The sequence below is a fragment of the Crinia signifera genome, chromosome 3 (assembly GCF_055691185.1).
Source record: "Crinia signifera chromosome 3, ASM5569118v1, whole genome shotgun sequence".
Taxonomy (NCBI): Eukaryota; Metazoa; Chordata; class Amphibia; order Anura; family Myobatrachidae; genus Crinia; species Crinia signifera.
This window is the reverse complement of record NC_139219.1, coordinates 9275053-9296247: the sequence shown is the minus strand read 5'-3', so window position 1 is coordinate 9296247 and position 21195 is coordinate 9275053. Positions and strand designations below refer to the sequence as shown.

The following is a 21195-nucleotide window of genomic DNA, read 5'->3' as shown; positions in this document are numbered from 1 at the left end:
ATCAAGACTGTTACTTCACAGGTAGGAGCTGATTGGCCGGTGATAAAAACCAGACACTTTGGGGCCCATTTATCAAACTATATTTGCGGCTAAATCCCCGAAAACGCACGGTTTTGGGGTTTAGCCGCAAATACTAAGTATCCCCTAAATGTATCATAGGGGGACAGCAGCAGGAATCTCCGATCCCTGCTGCGATCCTCCCTGCAGCACCGCCGGCCGCATCCCCCATAGGTTTCAATGGGGGATGCGAAGCTGCCCGATGTATCAACATCAGGCAGCCCAGCATCGCACCCCTGGGCTATCGCCATAGCCCATTGTAGCCTATGGCTACACATCGCACTGCCCGAGCAGGGCAGTGCGGTAAGAGGGGTCGGCGGGGGTCAGCGCATGACCGGGCATGCGCTGACCTCCCGGCTTCCGGTTTAGCACTTCGCAGGGATGGGCTCCTTTCGTAGGACTGTCCCTGCAGTGCCAGGGATGATACATCCCAGTGATCTGATCGCATTTTACAATGCGATCCTGGGCGGTAATATTCCGCCCAGATCGCATTGTAAATGCGATCATGATAAATGTGCCCCTAAATCACTTCCCCGAGCTTAATAAGAAGATTCCAGCGCATTCTACGTTGAAAAAAATAAATGTAACATTTGCAGATTAAATAAACAGATATTCATTTAATTTTACACATACTACTAAAAATGGCAAATTGATGAAAGCACTTCATTTAATTCTGTGCTAATTTCCCCGGTTTTACTAGCTCGCCTGCGCTACCTAAATGGATTTCGTACATCTCCGTGCCAAAAAATGAAAAAATCTAAATCCTTCCATCATTAAATACCTATTAGCGTCCTACAAGACATGCGCCCGTTACTGCACCCTCAATGCCTCGGCTCTATTAAAAAAATATTTAGTCGGAATGTACTAGAAATGACGATTTTACAGGAAACGATCAATTTCTAATTACCTTATGTGATTACTAAACTCTTTAATTAAACCCAAATATGAGATGACTTACTTGCTCCGGCCCATTTGCGCAGCTGCGTGTATCGGCAGCTGCCAGCCGTCGTCGTTGCAGTAAAGGTTTGGATCGGATCCCTGAGACAGTAACAGCTCCGCACATTTCTCGTGGCCTTCCTGAGCTGCGATGAATAATGGTGTCGCCTTGTCCTTGGCTTGGCAGTTGACATCAGCACCTGACACATTATAGAGCTTTTAATAGAAAACCATTTGCAAATCTTTTTTGGAAATTAGCTTCATGAGCCAACGCCGGCCAATCTAACGCAGCAGCCGCGGGCAGCATATGGCAACGTTCATGGTCGCAGTAAGCAGATTTACTTTACTTTGCTCAGTACACAGGGAAATACCCATGCAGAAGTATTACTGGTGGTACCGAGAGAGAGGGGGAGGGGTACTATTTACCTGGGCCCAGGAATGATGAAAGGGTCTAGTGGGGCCCCCATTACTGTGCAGCAGCAGCTCGTATCGCCCCAACACATGCTGCGGTGTGGCCAGGGTGGTGCTTAAATCATTAATTATTTAGTATTTTCTTCTAAGGGTGCATGACCACGCCTCCTGCCATTAGGCCACACCCCCTGAAAGAACCTGGGCCAGGCTCTCTACCGCCCTGTGCGTCATGCTGCATGTGTCGCAGAGGCGATGACTGGAACAGCAGTTTAAAATGTCCAAAAACAACAACGTCATGATAGAAAGAGAATTTTTGGATTATATTTTGCATTTAGTAGATCCCGTCTACCAGGTCCTGGAAATCTGTCTTGAAGACACAGACCCTGGGCCCGGCACGCCTATACACCTGGCAGGCTTGGCTCCGTGTATTAAAATGAACCCCCAAATGCTGACTGACATGCTGCTGCTGAGATGGGCTGTGAGCGTCATCGCAGGAGCTGTTATACACATGCGCAGACCAATGGATCTGTACGCCTACAAATCGCAATGGTCACATACAGTATATACAGTGGTATACTACATATATTGTGTGTGTATATGTACATAGTGTTCATTCTAGCACCTGCCATCTTTGAAAACCCATGCAGTTCCTCTTCCGTCGCTGTCTGCTGTAGTGCTTCTAGCACAGTGTGGTCTGTATATCAGTACTGATATGCAAACCAGACCTGGGCTAGAAACACCACAGCAGACAGCAACACCCCAGGCAGGGAAGAGGAACTGCATGAGTTTTCAAAGATGGCGGGTGCTAGAATGAACACTATGTACTAGTACACCCCAGCACAATACGTTATAGGACTAGTACACCCCGGCACAATACGGTATAGGACTAGTACACCCCGGCACAATACGGTATAGGACTAGTACACCCCGGCACAATACGGTATAGGACTAGTACACCCCAGCACAATACGTTATAGGACTAGTACACCCCGGCACAATACGGTATAGGACTAGTACACCCCAGCACAATACGTTATAGGACTTGTCCACCCCGGCACAATACGGTATAGGACTAGTACACCCCTGCACAATACGGTATAGGACTAGTCCACCCCGGCAGAATACGTTATAGGACTAGTACACCCCGGCAGAATACGGTATAGGACTAGTACACCCCGGCAGAATACGGTATAGGACTAGTACACCCCGGCACAATACGGTATAGGACTAGTACACCCGGGCACAATACGGTATAGGACTAGTACACCCCGGCACAATACGGTATGGGACTAGTTCACCCGGGCACAATACGGTATAGGACTAGTACACCCCGGCACAATACGGTATAGGACTAGTCCACCCCGGCACAATACAGTATAGGACTAGTACACCCCGGCACAATACGGTATAGGACTAGTACACCCCGGCACAATACGGTATAGGACTAGTATACCCCGTCACAATACGGTATAGGACTAGTCCACCCGTCACAATATGGTATAGGACTAGCACACCCGGGCACAATACGGTATAGGACTAGTACACCCGGGCACAATACGGTATAGGACTAGTCCACCCCGGGACAATACGGTATAGGACTAGTACACCGGGCACAATACGGTATAGGACTAGTCCACCCCGGCACAATACGGTATAGGACTAGTACACCCCGGCACAATACGGTATAGGACTAGTACACCCGGGCACAATACGGTATAGGACTAGTCCACCCCTGCACAATACGGTATAGGACTAGTACACCCCGTCACAATACGGTATAGGACTAGTACACCCCGGCACAATACGGTATAGGACTAGTACACCCCGGCACAATATGGTGTAGGACTAGTACACCCCGGCACAATACGGTATAGGACTAGTCCACCCGGGCACAATACGGTATAGGACTAGTACACCCGGCACAATACGGTATAGGACTAGTACACCCCGGCACAATACGGTATAGGACTAGTACACCCCGGCACAATACGGTATAGGACTAGTCCACACCGGCACAATACGGTAAAGGACTAGTACACCCCGGAACAATACGGTATTGGACTAGTCCACCCTGGCACAATACGGTAAAGGACTAGTCCACCCCGGCACAATACGGTATAGGACTAGTCCACCCGGGCACAATACGGTATAGGACTAGTACACCCCGGCACAATACGGTAAAGGACTAGTACACCCCTGCACAATACGGTATAGGACTAGTACACCCCTGCACAATACGGTATAGGACTAGTACACCCTGGCACAATACGGTATAGGACTAGTCCACCCTGGCACAATACGGTATAGGACTAGTCCACCCCGGCACAATACGGTATAGGACTAGTACACCCCTGCACAATACGGTATAGGACTAGTCCACCCCGGCACAATACGGTATAGGACTAGTACACCCCTGCACAATACGGTATAGGACTAGTACACCCCGAAACAATACGGTATTGGACTAGTCCACTCTGGCACAATACGGTATTGGACTAGTCCACCCTGGCATAATACGGTATAGGACTAGTACACCCCGAAACAATACGGTATTGGACTAGTCCACCCTGGCACAATACGGTACAGGACTAGTCCACCCCAGCACAATACGGTATAGGACTAGCACACCCTGGCACAATACGGTATAGGACTAGTCCACCCTGGCACAATACGGTATAGGACTAGTACACCCCGGCACGATACGGTATAGGACTAGTACACCCCGGCACAATACGGTATAGGACTAGTACACCCCGGCACAATACGGTACAGGACTAGTCCACCCCGGCACAATACGGTATTGGACTAGTACACCCTGGCACAATATGGTATAGGACTAGTCCACCCCTGCACAATACGGTATAGGACTAGTCCACCCCGGCACAATACGGTATTGGACTAGTACACCCTGGCACAATATGGTACGTGCGCTGCAGCATTGCAATGTGAAGGAATCAGCTCTTGTTAATCTCCAGATAAATGATGGATGATCCAAGCAGACCGGCAGCAAGTGCAGCATATGTGGGGGGGGAGGGAGGACTACAAGGATGATTGAAAGGATTTTCAGCAGTGAGTCTGCAGCGGGAGAAGCTAATGCCAGCCTACAGAGACAGGACAATGCTGCCTGCATCCAAATATTAGGGGCTGTGAGAAGAGCTGAAGTGAAGGGATGCATCTCCAGAATCACAAAGGAAGCCCCGTAGGAAACCCCAGTGTAAAGGCCGATAGTACATACATCAGTCACAGCGCTTCTATTGTTTACAGTTACAGGCATACAGCAAAAACTGCATTACAGGAACACCGGGCAAGAGCACCGGAGATTCCATGGAACATTTAATTGTGCGTGTGTGTGTTGTGTGTATATGTGTGTGTGTGTATATATATTACACACACATGTATTGCACATTTAATACACCTTGTTTAATTCAACCGATGCAGAGTGCCGTCTATGTTCCCGTCTATGAATACCTACATGATACTTTATGGTCACTTCAGTACCCGTCACTCTGTATATACATTATGAGCACTTTGGGCCTGATTCAGGTCTGCTCGTTAAGCAGTGTACATTCGCAAATAAAAGTCAGTCTAGGCTGACTTTTATTTGCCTTGGAAATAGCCGAGAACGGGGCGTGCGCTGACATCAGTCACCCTCCAGGCTTCGCCGTGCCTGCGTTCACATGGGGATGCTGCCCGCCCCACTGTGTACGAATGCCGCGGGTCTGCACATGCGTATATTCGGCGATACGCATGCGCAGACCCGAAACATCGGTCGATTCTGGGCTTCCTACTTTGTTGCCCCTCAACTGCAGTGGTAATCTGCTCAACAATATTATCTCTGTGTGTCCTCTATGAATCACCCCCATACCAATATTATCTCTGTGTGTCCTCTATGAATCACCCCCATACCAATATTATCTCTGTGTGTCCTCTATGAATCACCCCCATACCAATATTATCTCTGTGTGTCCTCTATGAATCACCCCCATACCAATATTATCTCTGTGTGTCCTCTATGAATCACCCCCATACCAATATTATCTCTGTGTGTCCTCTATGAATCACCCCCATAGCAATATTGCCTCTGTGTGTCCTCTATGAATCACCCCCATACCAATATTATCTCTGTGTGTCCTCTATGAATCACCCCCATACCAATATTATCTCTGTGTGTCCTCTATGAATCACCCCCATACCAATATTATCTCTGTGTGTCCTCTATGAATCACCCCCATACCAATATTATCTCTGTGTGTCCTCTATGAATCACCCCCATACCAATATTGCCTCTGTGTGTCCTCTATGAATCACCCCCATACCAATATTATCTCTGTGTGTCCTCTATGAATCACCCCCATACCAATATTATCTCTGTGTGTCCTCTATGAATCACCCCCATACCAATATTGCCTCTATGTGTTCTCTATGAATCACCCCCATACCAATATTGCCTCTATGTGTTCTCTATGAATCACCCCCATACCAATATTGCCTCTATGTGTTCTCTATGAATCACCCCCATACCTATATTGCCTGTGTGTTCTCTATAAAACACCCCCATACCAATATTGCCTCTATGTGTTCTCTATGAATCACCCCCATAGCAATATTGCCTCTGTGTGTTCTCTATGAATCACCCCCATACCAATATTGCCTCTATGTGTTCTCTATGAATCACCCCCATAGCAATATTGACTCTCTGTGTCCTCTATGAATTACCCCCATACCAATATTGACTCTGTGTGTCCTCTATGAATCACCCCCATACCAATATTGCCTCTATGTTTTTGCCGGCACGCCCCCTTTTTTCGCCACTCAACAGGCGGAAAATTTAAATCTGCCTGTCGATAAACTGTCGAGCTGGCCGATAACAGAGCAGGATTCCAACTGTTGTAACATTTCGACAGTCGGGATCCAGGATTGAATTACCCCCCTTTGTGGGCTTGCCACACAATCATGTACTGTACATTCTTAAATGATTCTTCCGAAGAGCCTCATAAACCATATAAAACTAAATAAATGAAATTACATAAGGTTTTTTTTTTTTTTACTATAGAAGACGCAGATCTAAAATATCATTAATATTAGAGAAATGGAAATATGCGATTTAATTAGTATAATCAATTTATATGCAAATACAAGCGTTCGTCAATAAGCCCCGTAATCTCTGGATTCGCCTCCGGTCCCTCGCATGTGTGCTTAGTCTAATCTATGTTTGCTTTCAGCCCAGGAATAACGGTGTACCCCTGGACGGCGGCCAGGCAGTCTCAGGAATGCTGATCGATAAAATACATAGCAATTTCTTGTGTCAACAGAATAAGACTGCGGATGTTCAGCCGTGCACATGTTGCCAGAGTGTTTGCTGAAGCATGGGGCGGCCCTGTCCTCCATGTTATCCCAAATGCTAATTACACAGGCCAGCTGGTTTTGAGAAATGGGAGCGTTTCCCAGGAATGGTAAACATGGCGTCAGCATGGACAATACGCACAGTAATTCCACTTCCTTATGGTTAGATTGCAGACACATTTGCATGCGAGGATAATAACGATACGTACTGTGTGACATATTATAGATCACTGGCATAATAGCGGCCTTTATTTATGAAGAAAAATGTGAAGTCAATATTCATCTATGTCCAAACCATGGGCCTGATTCAGCACGGACCGGGAATGCCAAGCCTCTGGCAGCAGTGCAGTATACAGTATGTGATCCAGAGCAAAGCAAATGCAGGAGGGGATGCATACCACCCCGTGCCTGTATACCACCCCACATACCACCCCGTGCCTGTATACCACCCCGTGCCTGTATACCACCCCGCCTCCGCTTACCACCCAATGTCCGTATACCACCCCGCCTCCGCATACCACCCCATGTCCGTATACCACCCCATGCCTGCATACCACCCCATGTCCGTATACCACCCCGCCTCCGCATACCACCCCATGCCTGCATACCACCCCGTGCCTGTATACAACCCCACATACCACCCCATGTCCGTATACCACCCCACAGACCACCCCATGTCCATATATCACCCCATGTCCGTATACCACCCCACATACCACCCCCTGCCTGCATACCACCCCATGTCCGTATATCACCCCATGTCCGTATATCACCCCATGTCCGTATACCACCCCACATACCACCCCCTGCCTGCATACCACCCCACGTCCGTATACCACCCCATGTCCGTATACCACCCCATGTCCGTATACCACACCACAGACCACCCCATGTCCGTATATCACCCCATGTCCGTATACCACCCCACGCCTGCATACCACCCCACGTCCGTATATCACCCCATGTCCGTATACCACCCCGTGTCCGTATACCACCCCGTGTCCGTATACCACCCCATGCCTGCATACCACCCCGTGTCCGTATACCACTCCATGTCCCTTTACCACCCCGTGTCCGTATACCACCCCGTGTCCGTATACCACCCCATGTCCCTTTACCACCCCGTGTCCGTATACCACCCCGTGTCCGTATACCACCCCGTGTCCGTATACCACCCCATGTCCGTATACCACCCAGTGTCCGTATACCACCCCACATACCACCCCCTGCCTGCATACCACCCCACATACCACCCCGTGCCTGCATACCACCCCACGTCCGTATACCACCCCACATACCACCCCCTGCCTGCATACCACCCCACGTCCGTATATCACCCCATGTCCGTATACCACCCCACATACCACCCCATGTCCGTATACCACCCAGTGTCCGTATACCACCCCACATACCACCCCGTGCCTGCATACCACCCCACGTCCGTATATCACCCCATGTCCGTATACCACCCCACATACCACCCCCTCCTGCCTGCATACCACCCCATGCCTGCATACCACCCCATGCCTGCATACCACCCCACATACCACCCCCTCTTGCCTGCATACCACCCCATGCCTGCATACCACCCCGTGCCTGCATACCATCCCACATACCACCCCCTGCCTGCATACAACCCCACGTCCGTATACCACCCCATGTCCGTATACCACCCCACAGACCACCCCATGTCCGTATATCACCCCATGTCCGTATATCACCCCATGTCCGTATACCACCCCACATACCACCCCCTGTCTGCATACCCCCCCCTGCCTGCATACCACCCCATGTCCGTATACCACCCCGTGTCCGTATACCACCCCGTGTCCGTATACCACCCCGTGTCCGTATACCACCCCGTGTCCGTATACCAATCCGTGTCCGTATACCACCCCGTGTCCGTATACCACCCCACATACCACCCCCTGCCTGCATACCACCCCACATACCACCCCGTGCCTGCATACCACCCCACGTCCGTATATCACCCCATGTCCGTATACCACCCCACATACCACCCCCTGCCTGCATACCAGCCCACGTCCGTATATCACCCCATGTCCGTATACCACCCCACATACCACCCCCTGCCTGCATACCACCCACCTGCCTGCATACCACCCCCTGCCTGCACACCACCCCCTGCCTGCACACCACCCCCTGCCTGCACACCACCCCCTGCCTGCACACCACCTCCTGCCTGCATACCACCCCATGTCCGTATACCACCCCGGGCCTGTATACCACCCCATGTCCGTATACCACCCAGCATCCTGCCCACCTTCCTGCATACCACCCCTGCCTGCACACCACCCCTGCCTGCACACCACCCCCTGCCTGCACACCACCTCCTGCCTGCACACCACCCCCTGCCTGCACACCTCCCCCTGCCTGCATACCTCCCCCTGCCTGCATACCTCCCCCTGCCTGCATACCTCCCCCTGCCTGCACACCACCTCCTGCCTGCATACCTCCCCCTGCCGGCACACCACCCCCTGCCGGCACACCACCCCCTGTCGGCACACCACCTCCTGCCTGCACACCACCCCCTGCCTGGACATCAGCCAGTCCACCTAGCATTGGGCTTTTTATTGTACTTCAAATGTTTCTTAGATGCAATGCAATGTGATCAGGAACAAATGCAGGTCTCAGGCAATGTGCTGCACAGCAGAAAGTTAGTGTGAGATTGCTGATCACAGAACATCGGAATGGAGTAGCTGCACGTAGTAAAAGCCACAATGTCTGTAGCTTATATAAAATAGTATAGCAGTGTCTTCGGTCAGAGGACCTTATTCAGGTCTGTTTGGATCCCCCGCCCATTCGCACAGGGGGCCGATGTGTGCAAGGAGGGGGCGGGCGTACCAGCATTCGGCGGCCGAGTCTGGTGGACAACCGGAATTACCCCCAGAATGTGTAGCAGTCTGTAACAGGTCATGGCTACTAATTGCTCTTAATTATAGAAAGTCCGAAGCCAAAAAATAATGGGGTAGATGTATGAAGCAGTGATGAGGGAGGAGAAGTGATAAAGTGCCTGGTACTCTGGGGTAGATGTATGAAGCAGTGATGAGGAGGAGAAGTGATAAAGTGCCTGGTACTCTGGGGTAGATGTATGAAGCAGTGATAAAGGAGGAGAAGTGATAAAGTGCCTGGTACTCTGGGGTAGATGTATGAAGCGGTGATGAGGGAGGAGAAGTGATGAAGTGCCTGGTACTCTGGGGTAGATGTATGAAGCAGTGGTAAGGGAGGAGAAGTGATAAAGTGCCTGGTACTCTGGGGTAGATGTATGAAGCAGTGGTAAGGGAGGAGAAGTGATAAAGTGCCTGGTACTCTGGGGTAGATGTATGAAGCAGTGATGAGGGAGGAGAAGTGATAAAGTGCCTGGTACTCTGGGGTAGATGTATGAAGCAGTGATGAGGGAGTAGAAGTGATAAAGTGCCTGGTACTCTGGGGTAGATGTATGAAGCAGTGGTAAGGGAGGAGAAGTGATAAAGTGCCTGGTACTCTGGGGTAGATGTATGAAGCAGTGGTAAGGGAGGAGAAGTGATAAAGTGCCTGGTACTCTGGGGTAGATGTATGAAGCAGTGGTAAGGGAGGAGAAGTGATAAAGTGCCTGGTACTCTGGGGTAGATGTATGAAGCAGTGATGAGGGAGGAGAAGTGATAAAGTGCCTGGTACTCTGGGGTAGATGTATGAAGCAGTGATAAGGGAGGAGAAGTGATAAAGTGCCTGGTACTCTGGGGTAGATAAATGGTTAGAGAGAAATGTAGATGTATGAAGTAGTGGTAAGGGAGGAGAAGTGATAAAGTGCCTGGTACTCTGGGGTGGATGTATGAAGCAGTGGTAAGGGAGGAGAAGTGATAAAGTGCCTGGTACTCTGGGGTAGATGTATGAAGCAGTGATGAGGGAGGAGAAGTGATAAAGTGCCTGGTACTCTGGGGTAGATGTATGAAGCAGTGATGAGGGAGGAGAAGTGATAAAGTGCCTGGTACTCTGGGGTAGATGTATGAAGCAGTGATGAGGGAGGAGAAGTGATAAAGTGCCTGGTACTCTGGGGTAGATGTATGAAGCAGTGATAAGGGAGGAGAAGTGATAAAGTGCCTGGTACTCTGGGGTAGATGTATGAAGCAGTGATGAGGGAGGAGAAGTGATAAAGTGCCTGGTACTCTGGGGTAGATGTATGAAGCAGTGATGAGGGAGGAGAAGTGATAAAGTGCCTGGTACTTTATCACTGGCCAATCAGATCCTGTTAAGTTACAGGGTGGTAAAAAAAGAGAAGCAAAAAGTGTTAAAGCAGCGCTTTCAATGAATAATATAGTCCAGTAAATCAATTGAAAAACACTTTTAATAAACAATTTAGTTAATACATATATAAAATAAAAGATATAAGTATGTGAATCAAATATTTGGACCCAATAGTAGCCTGCACTCATCCAGATCAGTAATCCCAAACAAATGGAGTCCCAGTATTGAATCTTTAAACTTGTGAGGTTTAAGATTGGTCCCAATATCCAACTCAGGGGCGGTCCCTCCAGCGACACCCCGGAAATTATTATTATTATTATTATTATTATAAATAAACGATAATAATAATAATAATAATAATAATAATAATTTCCGGGGTGTCGCTGGAGGGACCGGCCCTGAGTTGGATATCGGGACCGATCTTAAACCTCACAAGTGGCACGGTTAGTGTCTCCCGATTATTGGGGTCTCAATACATCCGATAGATGGGACCAGGTGGTCAGATGAATAGGCAGGTAAGGCAATGCGGCATACAGCAGATTGCAATCCAGTGCTGTGGAGAATATCCAATGAAAGTCCAACAGGTTGCACAGTCCAATAGGTAACACAGTCCAGAAATACCAACGCGCTTCGCTGGTCAGATTGCCAGCTTCATCAAGGTGTCCTATTGTCCTCAGGGTGCTCCTATTTATACCCAAGATCCTTAGCTAGAATTTGCATTAGAATTTTTCTAGCTAAGGATCTTGGGTATAAATATGAGCACCCTGAGGACAATTGGATCCAATTGGGGTATAAATGTCCAGTCTTATATGTAAGTGGACATTTGCCAAAAAATAAACAAACTTCCAAATACCCATCCCCCTTACTTTTCATTGTAATGTGCGGCCTTGTATGATGGCATGCGGCACATAGACAGCCGGAAGACGGACAAGTCTAGACCGATAAAAAGAAACCATTGTCGGGTATTCTCTTGACCAAAGTAAATATAGAACCAAAGAAAGTTTGAATCTGTTGCTGTCAGTGGGACATCTATGTACTTGATGGGAGCCATACAAGACAAATGGCAGTACGCTGCTCGCAGCTGTGAAAACAAGCAGGCCATTTGTGTGGAAGGAGAGGGACATTAATAATGCATGACAGCACCTGAAATATTCATACTGGGGGAGGGTGCAGGTAGTTACAGTATGGGAAACACAGGAATCTCTGTCATACATCGGAATATTGCGTTAGTGAGATCATCTGTTATATAGGAGATTTGGGACATGGCAGAAGTCTTGTAAGAGAGAACTACACAACAGGTGAATGCACCATTTCTAAAGCTGCTGAGGTACATCTGGAATTACTTTGTTTTTAAATAAAAAATGATAATTAAAATATATTTTTTTAAATCTCTTATATATTTGGCTACATCTGTCACTCAAAGTGTGTCTGGAGCTGTAACGCTGGGTTGTGGACTTCCATCCTAATTTATGATTGTCATCACCTGTTTTAAACAGGGTAATTGATAAGAAAGGTGTTTAAGCACAGGTGATGGTAATCCATAAATTAAGAAGAAAGTCCAGAAACAGAGCAATGTGTCCCTCCTGGAGAGGGTCATGTTGGGAGGTATGCACCTCCCTCCCTCCCCCCCCCCCCCCCATTCACGGCATCCCCACGATTAAATGGCACATGCAAAGCACTGACATGGCTATGGTCGACAATGAAAAAGGTTGACAAGACTTATTTTTCACTTTTTCAATGTTTTCATATTCATTCTCATGTGTCGACATGGACACCAATGAAGTGCCACACTTATGTCAACATTTACATGTGTTGAACTTTCTGTGTTGATTTTTTCTTGTGGCGATTCGCGGCACCCCCCGCGACCCCCCTCCCGCGATTTGCAGCACACCCCCCGCAATTCGCGCCACCCCCGGTGACTCCCGCGATTCGCGGCCCCACCCCGTGACACACCCCCCTCCTGCGATTCGCGGCACCCCGCGACCCCCTCCCACGATTCGCGCCAACCCCCCGGGCCCCCTCTCCCGTGGTTCACGGTGCCCCCCACGACCCCCCCTACCGCGATTCCCTACCCCTGACTCCCCCTCTTGTCATTGCGGCAACCCCCACCCCGCGACCCACCCTCCAGCGATTCACTGCAACCCCCCGCGCCCCCCCTCCCACAATTCATCGCGCCCCGTGCCCCCCCCCCTCCCGCAATTCACGGACCCCCCGCGCACCCCCCTCCCGCGATTCGCAACCCCCCCTCGCGCAATTCACGCCCCCTCCCACGCTTTGCGGACCCCCGCCCTCTCCCGCGATTCGCCGACACCTGCGCCCCCCCTCCCTTGATTCACGGCACCCCCGCGCCCCTCCCACAATTCACGGCACCCCTAAGCCCCTCTTTAGTCACCCGTATACTCACACACCCCTATCACTACCCAGCTTCCTGCTCTCCTGAACCGTAACTTCCACCACTGGGGAGTTTGCTGACGCTGTTTTGCCCACATGCCCCTATCATGCCTCATAGCCCAGCCTCCTGCTCTCATGCACCCGAACTCCCACCCAGTAGGAGGAGACACTGACTAAGGGCCACCATCCTGTACTCCTGTACTGCCACGCTAGACCCTCACCCACTGGCAGAAGCTGCACAGTATCTCCCACCCTCCTCTTTAGTCCCCCTTATGCCCACAGACCCCTATCACTACCCAGCCTCCTGTTTTCCTGTGTCGTGACCTCCGCCAGTGGGGAGCCACTGACTCAGAAACACCCTACTATACTACTGCACACACACACCTAAACAACATGCACACACAGCCCCCCCCCCCCACACCCACAAATGTCACTGTACCATCCACACTATCAATGTACATCTTACTCTGTAACCGCTTTTTAATTAAACAAAACAATACACACCCCCTTCCACATCATATGCTCTCTATTTAACACATTTCACCTATAACTCAAGTTGCAATACAGGCCATCTTACATACAATTCTAACCATATTTCTCATATACAAATGTTCACAAATTAAGGGGGCGCAGCCCCTTACGACGGTGTGAAGAGCGCCCGTAGGGCGCGATGAATCACCTAGTAACATAATAAATACCTATCGATTGCTGCTAAAACCTGGGTTACCATCATCGTAACCGGTGATACGGCTCATTGGAAATGGCTCACACAAAAAAAAACAGGTCCAGTGACCCAGGAATCCAACCCAGTAAGGTAGCAACCTAAGAAGGACCGGGATTAATGAGCAGTGTAAATGGATAACCCAGGTCGTTGGAAGGACCGGGATTAATGAGCAGTGTAAATGGATAACCCAGGTCGTTCAACCCGGGTCTTCATTATACTATGGGGTTTTGGTAAAAAACGGATGGTGTGTGCGACAGCTGTCACCGGGAGGGAGATTACGGTCTCCTCGTAAGGTGTGGACCATTTTCGTTTTTTACCCCTGGTCATATGAGGAGGGTGTAATATCTCCCACACCTCCTGCCAGCGCTCTGGTGCCTGGATGGTTCCAGTTTGGCCAAATCCCACCGGGAGATCTGGATTTCCCAATGTTTAGAGATAATGTCATCACCAAGCACGGGCAGAAGAGAGACTGTATCTGTGTGTGGTGTAAACAACACCAACCCGGGAATAACCCAGGTTGGAGCCACAGACTGATATTAACAACAACCCATTGATGCCAATGAGACACTTTGGGGTGTATTCAATGCGGCAGACGATGGTGTTAAATGGCGGGGTTGGCAGAACACTAGCGATCCTCGCCGTTTAACCCCCATGGCGGTCGCTCACCCAACTTTCCGGGGGAATCCGATCCCCCAAACAGCGAGGCTCATGGCTAATGCAGAGAGCCCGCTTTATTTAGCCACGAGCATACGCCATTTCCCCCTCGCTCCAAAACGGCATGGGGGAAATAGCGTGTGCAGGCGTCAGTTAAATACTGACCCTGCGAGCTGTCACAGCTCGCCCCAGGCATTGAATACTGCCCTCTGTGATGAACTTCTAGCTCTTCAGAGTGGGATTCGATGACGTCACTGAGCTTTATCGTTACCGATATCGGTCTGTGTGTGTGCACTATATTGTTTGTGGGAAGTTCAGCGGGAAATTGTTGATGATATCGTTTTTAAGCGTGTCAACACCGTTCTAGGTGCGGTGTGAAAGCTCCATAGTCAAAATACCGTGTCAAAGAACCTAGTAATTCAAACTGTGTTAAAAGAAGGATCCTACACGGTTCAAAGCCAATCCATTTTGCAGTGTGAAAGCCTCAGGCCCGGTGTTTTGGACACATGACTGTGACACGGAAGATGATAGGCTGTCTCCCTGCCTGATGACACAATCCTGAATCAGTCTCCCTGTCTGATGACACAATCCCCCCCCCCCCCAATAGTGCCTAAAGTAAAACATTATAGGTGGAATCACTGATGTTACAATGCTCAAAATAAAACACACACCGCACCCGTCACACATTGTACTCACCCTGGGATAACAGTCTCAGGCTCTCATACTTTCCGTACTGTGCTGCGATAAATAATGGTGTAATACCAAAATCATCTGTGCACTCCTTGTCCACCCCATTCTCAAGAAGCAATTGTATGAGGTCAGTACGTTCCTGAGGATAAAGGGGCTGAAATCAAATATATTGCAGCATAAAAAGTCATCCCAAATACATGTGGGAAATGACAAAGGTAACATAAAACCTACGAGGTTAAATGCACAGTATAATATCAGGTCTGTCACAGTATATGAATTTTTATATTTAAAATCTTACCAAATATATTATCTGTGTATGGCATTATTAGGTCTTTAAACCAATTGGAAATTCAACTGATGCCGACAGCTGCCATTATCGGGGATTTTTTTGTTTTCATTATACATCCCCGCGCATATTACAACCTGAATCAGGCCCTTCATTAGAAGCATATACAAATTACCATCATAAACACTTAGGCAGCAGACTTTGTGAAAACCAATACTGTCAAAACTACCCGGCCAGTTACATTGAAGTTTGCAAATTTGAACCATCATCAGCAACATTTATTGGTACTTGTGTAGTTTCACGGCGGCAGGCTTTGCTACATTTTCAGCATAGCCCAACGGCTGCCTAGCGTAGTCAGCGTAGTGTCCCCGTCAGGCAGCGTAGTCACTGTACTGTCCCTGCGAGCTGCAGCTCTGTCCCCGGCAGCCCCGGCAAGCCTAGTGAGCGGCTCTCACACAGCGCCGGTAACCGCCAGATCCCCTGCGATGGCAGACGCCGGCAGAGAGGCGATCATGCTTGCACCCGCGGAGAGGTGCTCCATCAGCCTGAGGCACACGAGCGTCTCAGATGCTTGTGCGTCTCATTAATTCTTGCGGCAGGGTACGGCAACCCTGCCCGTGTCCGCTTAAGGCAGACGGACAGGGTTAGGGGTTCGGTAGCGTGTGCATCTCGTGCACAAAGGGGGGGCGCGGGCGCAAGTGCGTCTCATGCACAATAAATGACGCACTTGCCAGTGCTCCATGTTACATACTTGCAAATGCCTCCATTTCAAACCCCCACTATCCACGCCAGCCTGAAGCATGGCGAGCGTAGCACGGTACGCGTCCTCTCGACCTGTTCATACCCCCACTATCCACGTCACCGAGGAGTTGACTTTATAAAGTGTGGCGAGTGCAGCGAGCCACCGAGCCCGAAGCGAGGCGAACGGACGCGGATTACTTTACATGTATTCCGCGTGGCTCGATGCGCTCGCCACACTTTATAAAGTCAACTCCACGCCAACGTGGATAGTGGGGGTATGAACAGGTCGAGAGGACACGTACCGTGCTACGCTCGCCATGCTTCAGGCTGGCGTGGATAGTGGGGGTATGAACAGGTCGGGAGGATGCGTACCGGAGAGTGGGGGTGTTTCAGGAACACACTCACACCTGTCATGTCAGGCAAGTTAAAATGGCTGACTGACTACGCTAACTACGTAACTCTGACTGACTACGCCAACTACGTAAGCTCCAGCTAGCCGCGAACGGGTGGGAACACAAAGCTGATACTAACAGGGACGCTGACTACAATAACTACACTGGCCGCGGGAACACTACGCTGATTCTGACAGGGACGCTACGCTGACCACGTAACTGCCGCCGTGATAATACACAAGTACCCATTTATTTGATACATTATAGTGTATCAGGACATTTATTTATTGACACTGTGTATACACACCGGTACATGAAGGACCTAAAGGCCTAAATGTCTCATTTTCATCGTGGTGTCCAACCTATTGAAATCTGACCCTTCCCTACATGGTGGAACATGCACTTATGGCACAAGAACGAGTCAAATAACCCAAAGGACTGCTCTGAAATAAAGCGTAAAGCTTCTGTTGTTGCTGAAAGAAAAACTAGACATGAGCAAATGAATACCGAACAGTTCATATGCGGCTCGCTGGTCTGTCCTGTCACACATAGATGTGGCTTACCATAAGTGAGGCTTGGTGTATGGGATTCCATCCTGAGCAAGAATGGGGCCCATTAATATTTGCTTTATACTTCAGCAGCAGCCGGACAACATCCTCACGTCCACTTTCTACAGCTGGAGTGCAAAAAATAAAATGTGATTGTAAACAATAGAATCTCAGTATATACAGTGTAAGTAGGACCTTCATTTTTCATTTACTTTACTTGCAGGATGTTACAGGTGCAGCAGCTGCGCCTATGGATGTAACATATTAATACAAAAAAATATGTGGACAACAGGCAACTTGAGCAGGAAATATGAAGGTTTCTTAGAACCCTACACAAAACTTACTGTGCCCTCGCCCCTCCCCAAATCCCATACTGCTACCAATACCAACTTTTCAGCACATTAAGTGTAAAGGCCCATACACACTGGGCGACTTTGAACAGCAAGTATGAGCGGCTTTCAGCTCAAAGCCGTCCAGTGTGTATGGCCCGGCGATGTGAGCGCTACTGCACACTCCTGCATCATTGTCGGGAAAGCCGCTCATCTGCTGCACTATGCAAATCCGCCCTCCCCCCGCTGACGGCGCCGGGCAGGGTGGGAAGCGGCTCAGTGTGTATGCACAGAGTGGCTTTCCCCCCAGCGATGATAGTCGCACAGTGTGTATGGAACTTTAGTGTAGAGGTGGCATCCAGAGGAGGTGCTGCAGCACAGTTCAAAATTCAAATAGGGGAGCAGCACCAACTGCCATTCCAAACTGACTCACTGGCAGTTGGTGTTTCTCCCCTATTTGAGTTTTGAACTGTGCTGCAGCACCTCCTCTGGAGCAGCCACAGGCCACCACCTTCATTGAGTACAACATGGAAGTCTTCCCCTATTGGCACACAAATAAAGTCCAATTAATTATTCATTGTGGGTGGGGCTAATAATGAATGCTAAATCCTATACTGAAAATTGGCTTTTTTTCAGTTGCACTTTTCCTGCAACCTACACACAGCAGATTCAGCCCTTATGGGGCCCAAATTAAAGTGATATCACTGAGGTACAGATGTGTAGTCATACATCTAGTCTCAATTTATTATTTACTAGCGACCTGCCCGGCTTCACACGGTAAGCACTAATTATCTATAGCCAGACTTCTGGTGGATGGATGGGGACGGTCATGTGATGAAGTTTTAGCAGATATCTATAGGTACAGCGCCTTGCTACGCCCCAAAAAAAAAAATCCATGTATTTAAGGCAAATGGGACATTATATTTATTTTATTAATTCACCTTAAGGCCAGCGGATAGAGAATGTTTTTTTGTTTTTTTATTTGGAGTAAAAACGTATACATTTTTCGGTGTGCCAACTCGGGAGCAAGCCGCTAGAACTGGCCGTGTGAGAAACATGAATTTTCCAAATTTAAGCCAGCAATAGTCAACGATTGGCCTTGTGCTTTGTTGATGGTAATAGCGAAGGCAAGACGCAAAAGGGAACTGAAGCCGCTTGAATTGGAACCGTTGGAAATCATCAGTATGCGTGGAACCGGTACGTCTTCGCCTTTGAATTTGCCATCCGTGGTGTTTCCTCGATTAAATTTCGATTAAATTTGGTGACAATTTGTTGATGGTCAATCTGGTTCCGTTGCACAACTTTGGTGAAAATTGCCAAAAAAAAAATTCTGTTGATCCGATCACTACGAATCTTCACAGGATCACCCGCTGGGCTAATCTGAAGATTGCCTGAAAATTTCATCAAAATCGGTCACGCCGTTTTGGAGTCCATAGGCAACATACACACATACACACATCGATTTTTATATATATAGATTACCAGTTTCTTATATAGCACACACATATTCTGCAGCGCTGTTCAGAGAATATTTTTACCAGTTATTATATAGCGCACACATATTCCGCAGTGCTGTATAGAGACTATTATTACCAGTTATTATATAGCGCACACATATTCCGCAGTGCTGTATAGAGACTATTATTACCAGTTATTATATAGCGCACAAATATACCGCAGTGCTGTATAGAGACTATTATTACCAGTTATTATATAGCGCACAAATATACCGCAGCGCTGTACAGAGACTATTATTACCAGTTATTATATAGCGCACAAATATACCGCAGCGATGTACAGAGACTATTATTACCAGTTATTATATAGTGCACACATATTCCGCAGCGCTGTACAGAGACTATTATTACCAGTTATTATATAGCGCACACATATTCCGCAGCACTGTACAGAGACTATTATTACCAGTTATTATATAGCGCACACATATTCCACAGCGATGTACAGAGACTATTATTACCAGTTATTATATAGCGCACACATATTCAGCAGCGCTGTACAGAGACTATTATTACCAGTTATTATATAGCGCACACATATTCCACAGCGCTGTACAGAGACTATTATTACCAGTTATTATATAGCGCACACATATTCCGCAGCCCTGTACAGAGACTATTATTACCAGTTATTATATAGCGCACACATTCCGCAGCGCTGTACAGAGACTATTATTACCAGTTATTATATAGCGCACACATATTCCACAGCGCTGTACAGAGACTATTATTACCAGTTATTATATAGCGCACACATTTTCTGCAGCGCTGTACAGAGACTATTATTACCAGTTATTATATAGCGCACACATATTCGACAGCGCTGTACAGAGACTATTATTACCAGTTATTATATAGCGCACACATATTCCACAGCGCTGTACAGAGACTATTATTACCAGTTATTATATAGCGCACACATATTCAACAGCGCTGTACAGAGACTATTATTACCAGTTATTATATAGCGCACACATATTCCACAGCGCTGTACAGAGACTATTATTAGCAGTTATTATAGAGCGCACACATATTCTGCAGCGCTGTACAGAGACTATTCTTACCAGTTATTATATAGCGCACACATATTCCGCAGCGCTGTACAGAGACTATTATTACCAGTTATTATATAACGCACACATATTCCTCAGCGCTGTACAGAGACTATTATTACCAGTTATTATATAGCGCACACATATTCCGCAGCGCTGTACAGAGACTATTATCACCAGTTATTATATAGCGCACACATATTCCACAGCGCTGTACAGAGACTATTATTACCAGTTATTATATAGCGCACACATATTCTGCAGCGCTGTACAGAGAATATTATTACCAGTTATTATATAGCGCACACATATTCCACAGCGCTGTACAGAGAATATTATTACCAGTTATAGTATATAGCGCACACATATTCCGCAACGCTGTACAGAGAATATTATTACCAGTTATTATATAGCACACATATATTCTGCAGCCTTGTTCAGAGAATATTATTACCAGTTATTATATAGCGCACACATATTTTGCAGCGCTGTACAGAGAATATTATTACCAGTTATTATATAGCGCACACATATTCCGCAGCCCTGTACAGAGATTATTATAACCAGTTATTATATAGCGCACACATATTCCGCAGCGCTGTACAGAGACTATTATTACCAGTTATTATATAGCGCACACATATTCTGCAGCGCTGTACAGAGACTATTATTACCAGTTATTATATAGCGCACACATATTCCGCAGCCCTGTACAGAGATTATTATAACCAGTTATTATATAGCGCACACATATTCCGCAGCACTGTACAGAGACTATTATTACCAGTTATTATATAGCGCACACATATTCTGCAGCGCTGTACAGAGAATATTATTACCAGTTATTATATAGCGCACACATATTCCGCAGCCCTGTAC

General features: G+C 48.0%; 1 protein-coding gene across 1 annotated transcript in view; it reads right to left on the bottom strand.

Annotated features, from left to right (window-relative positions):
• The window catches only part of ASB3 (ankyrin repeat and SOCS box containing 3), a 119565-nt gene that overhangs the window by 42097 nt on the left and 56273 nt on the right, over positions 1–21195 (bottom strand). The window contains exons 4-6 of the mRNA XM_083175236.1: positions 17434–17546; positions 15458–15590; positions 1016–1193 (exon numbers count right to left, since the gene is read on the bottom strand). Coding sequence (XP_083031362.1) covers positions 1016–1193; positions 15458–15590; positions 17434–17546 — 424 coding nt within the window. The remainder of the gene's footprint in view (positions 1–1015; positions 1194–15457; positions 15591–17433; positions 17547–21195) is intronic.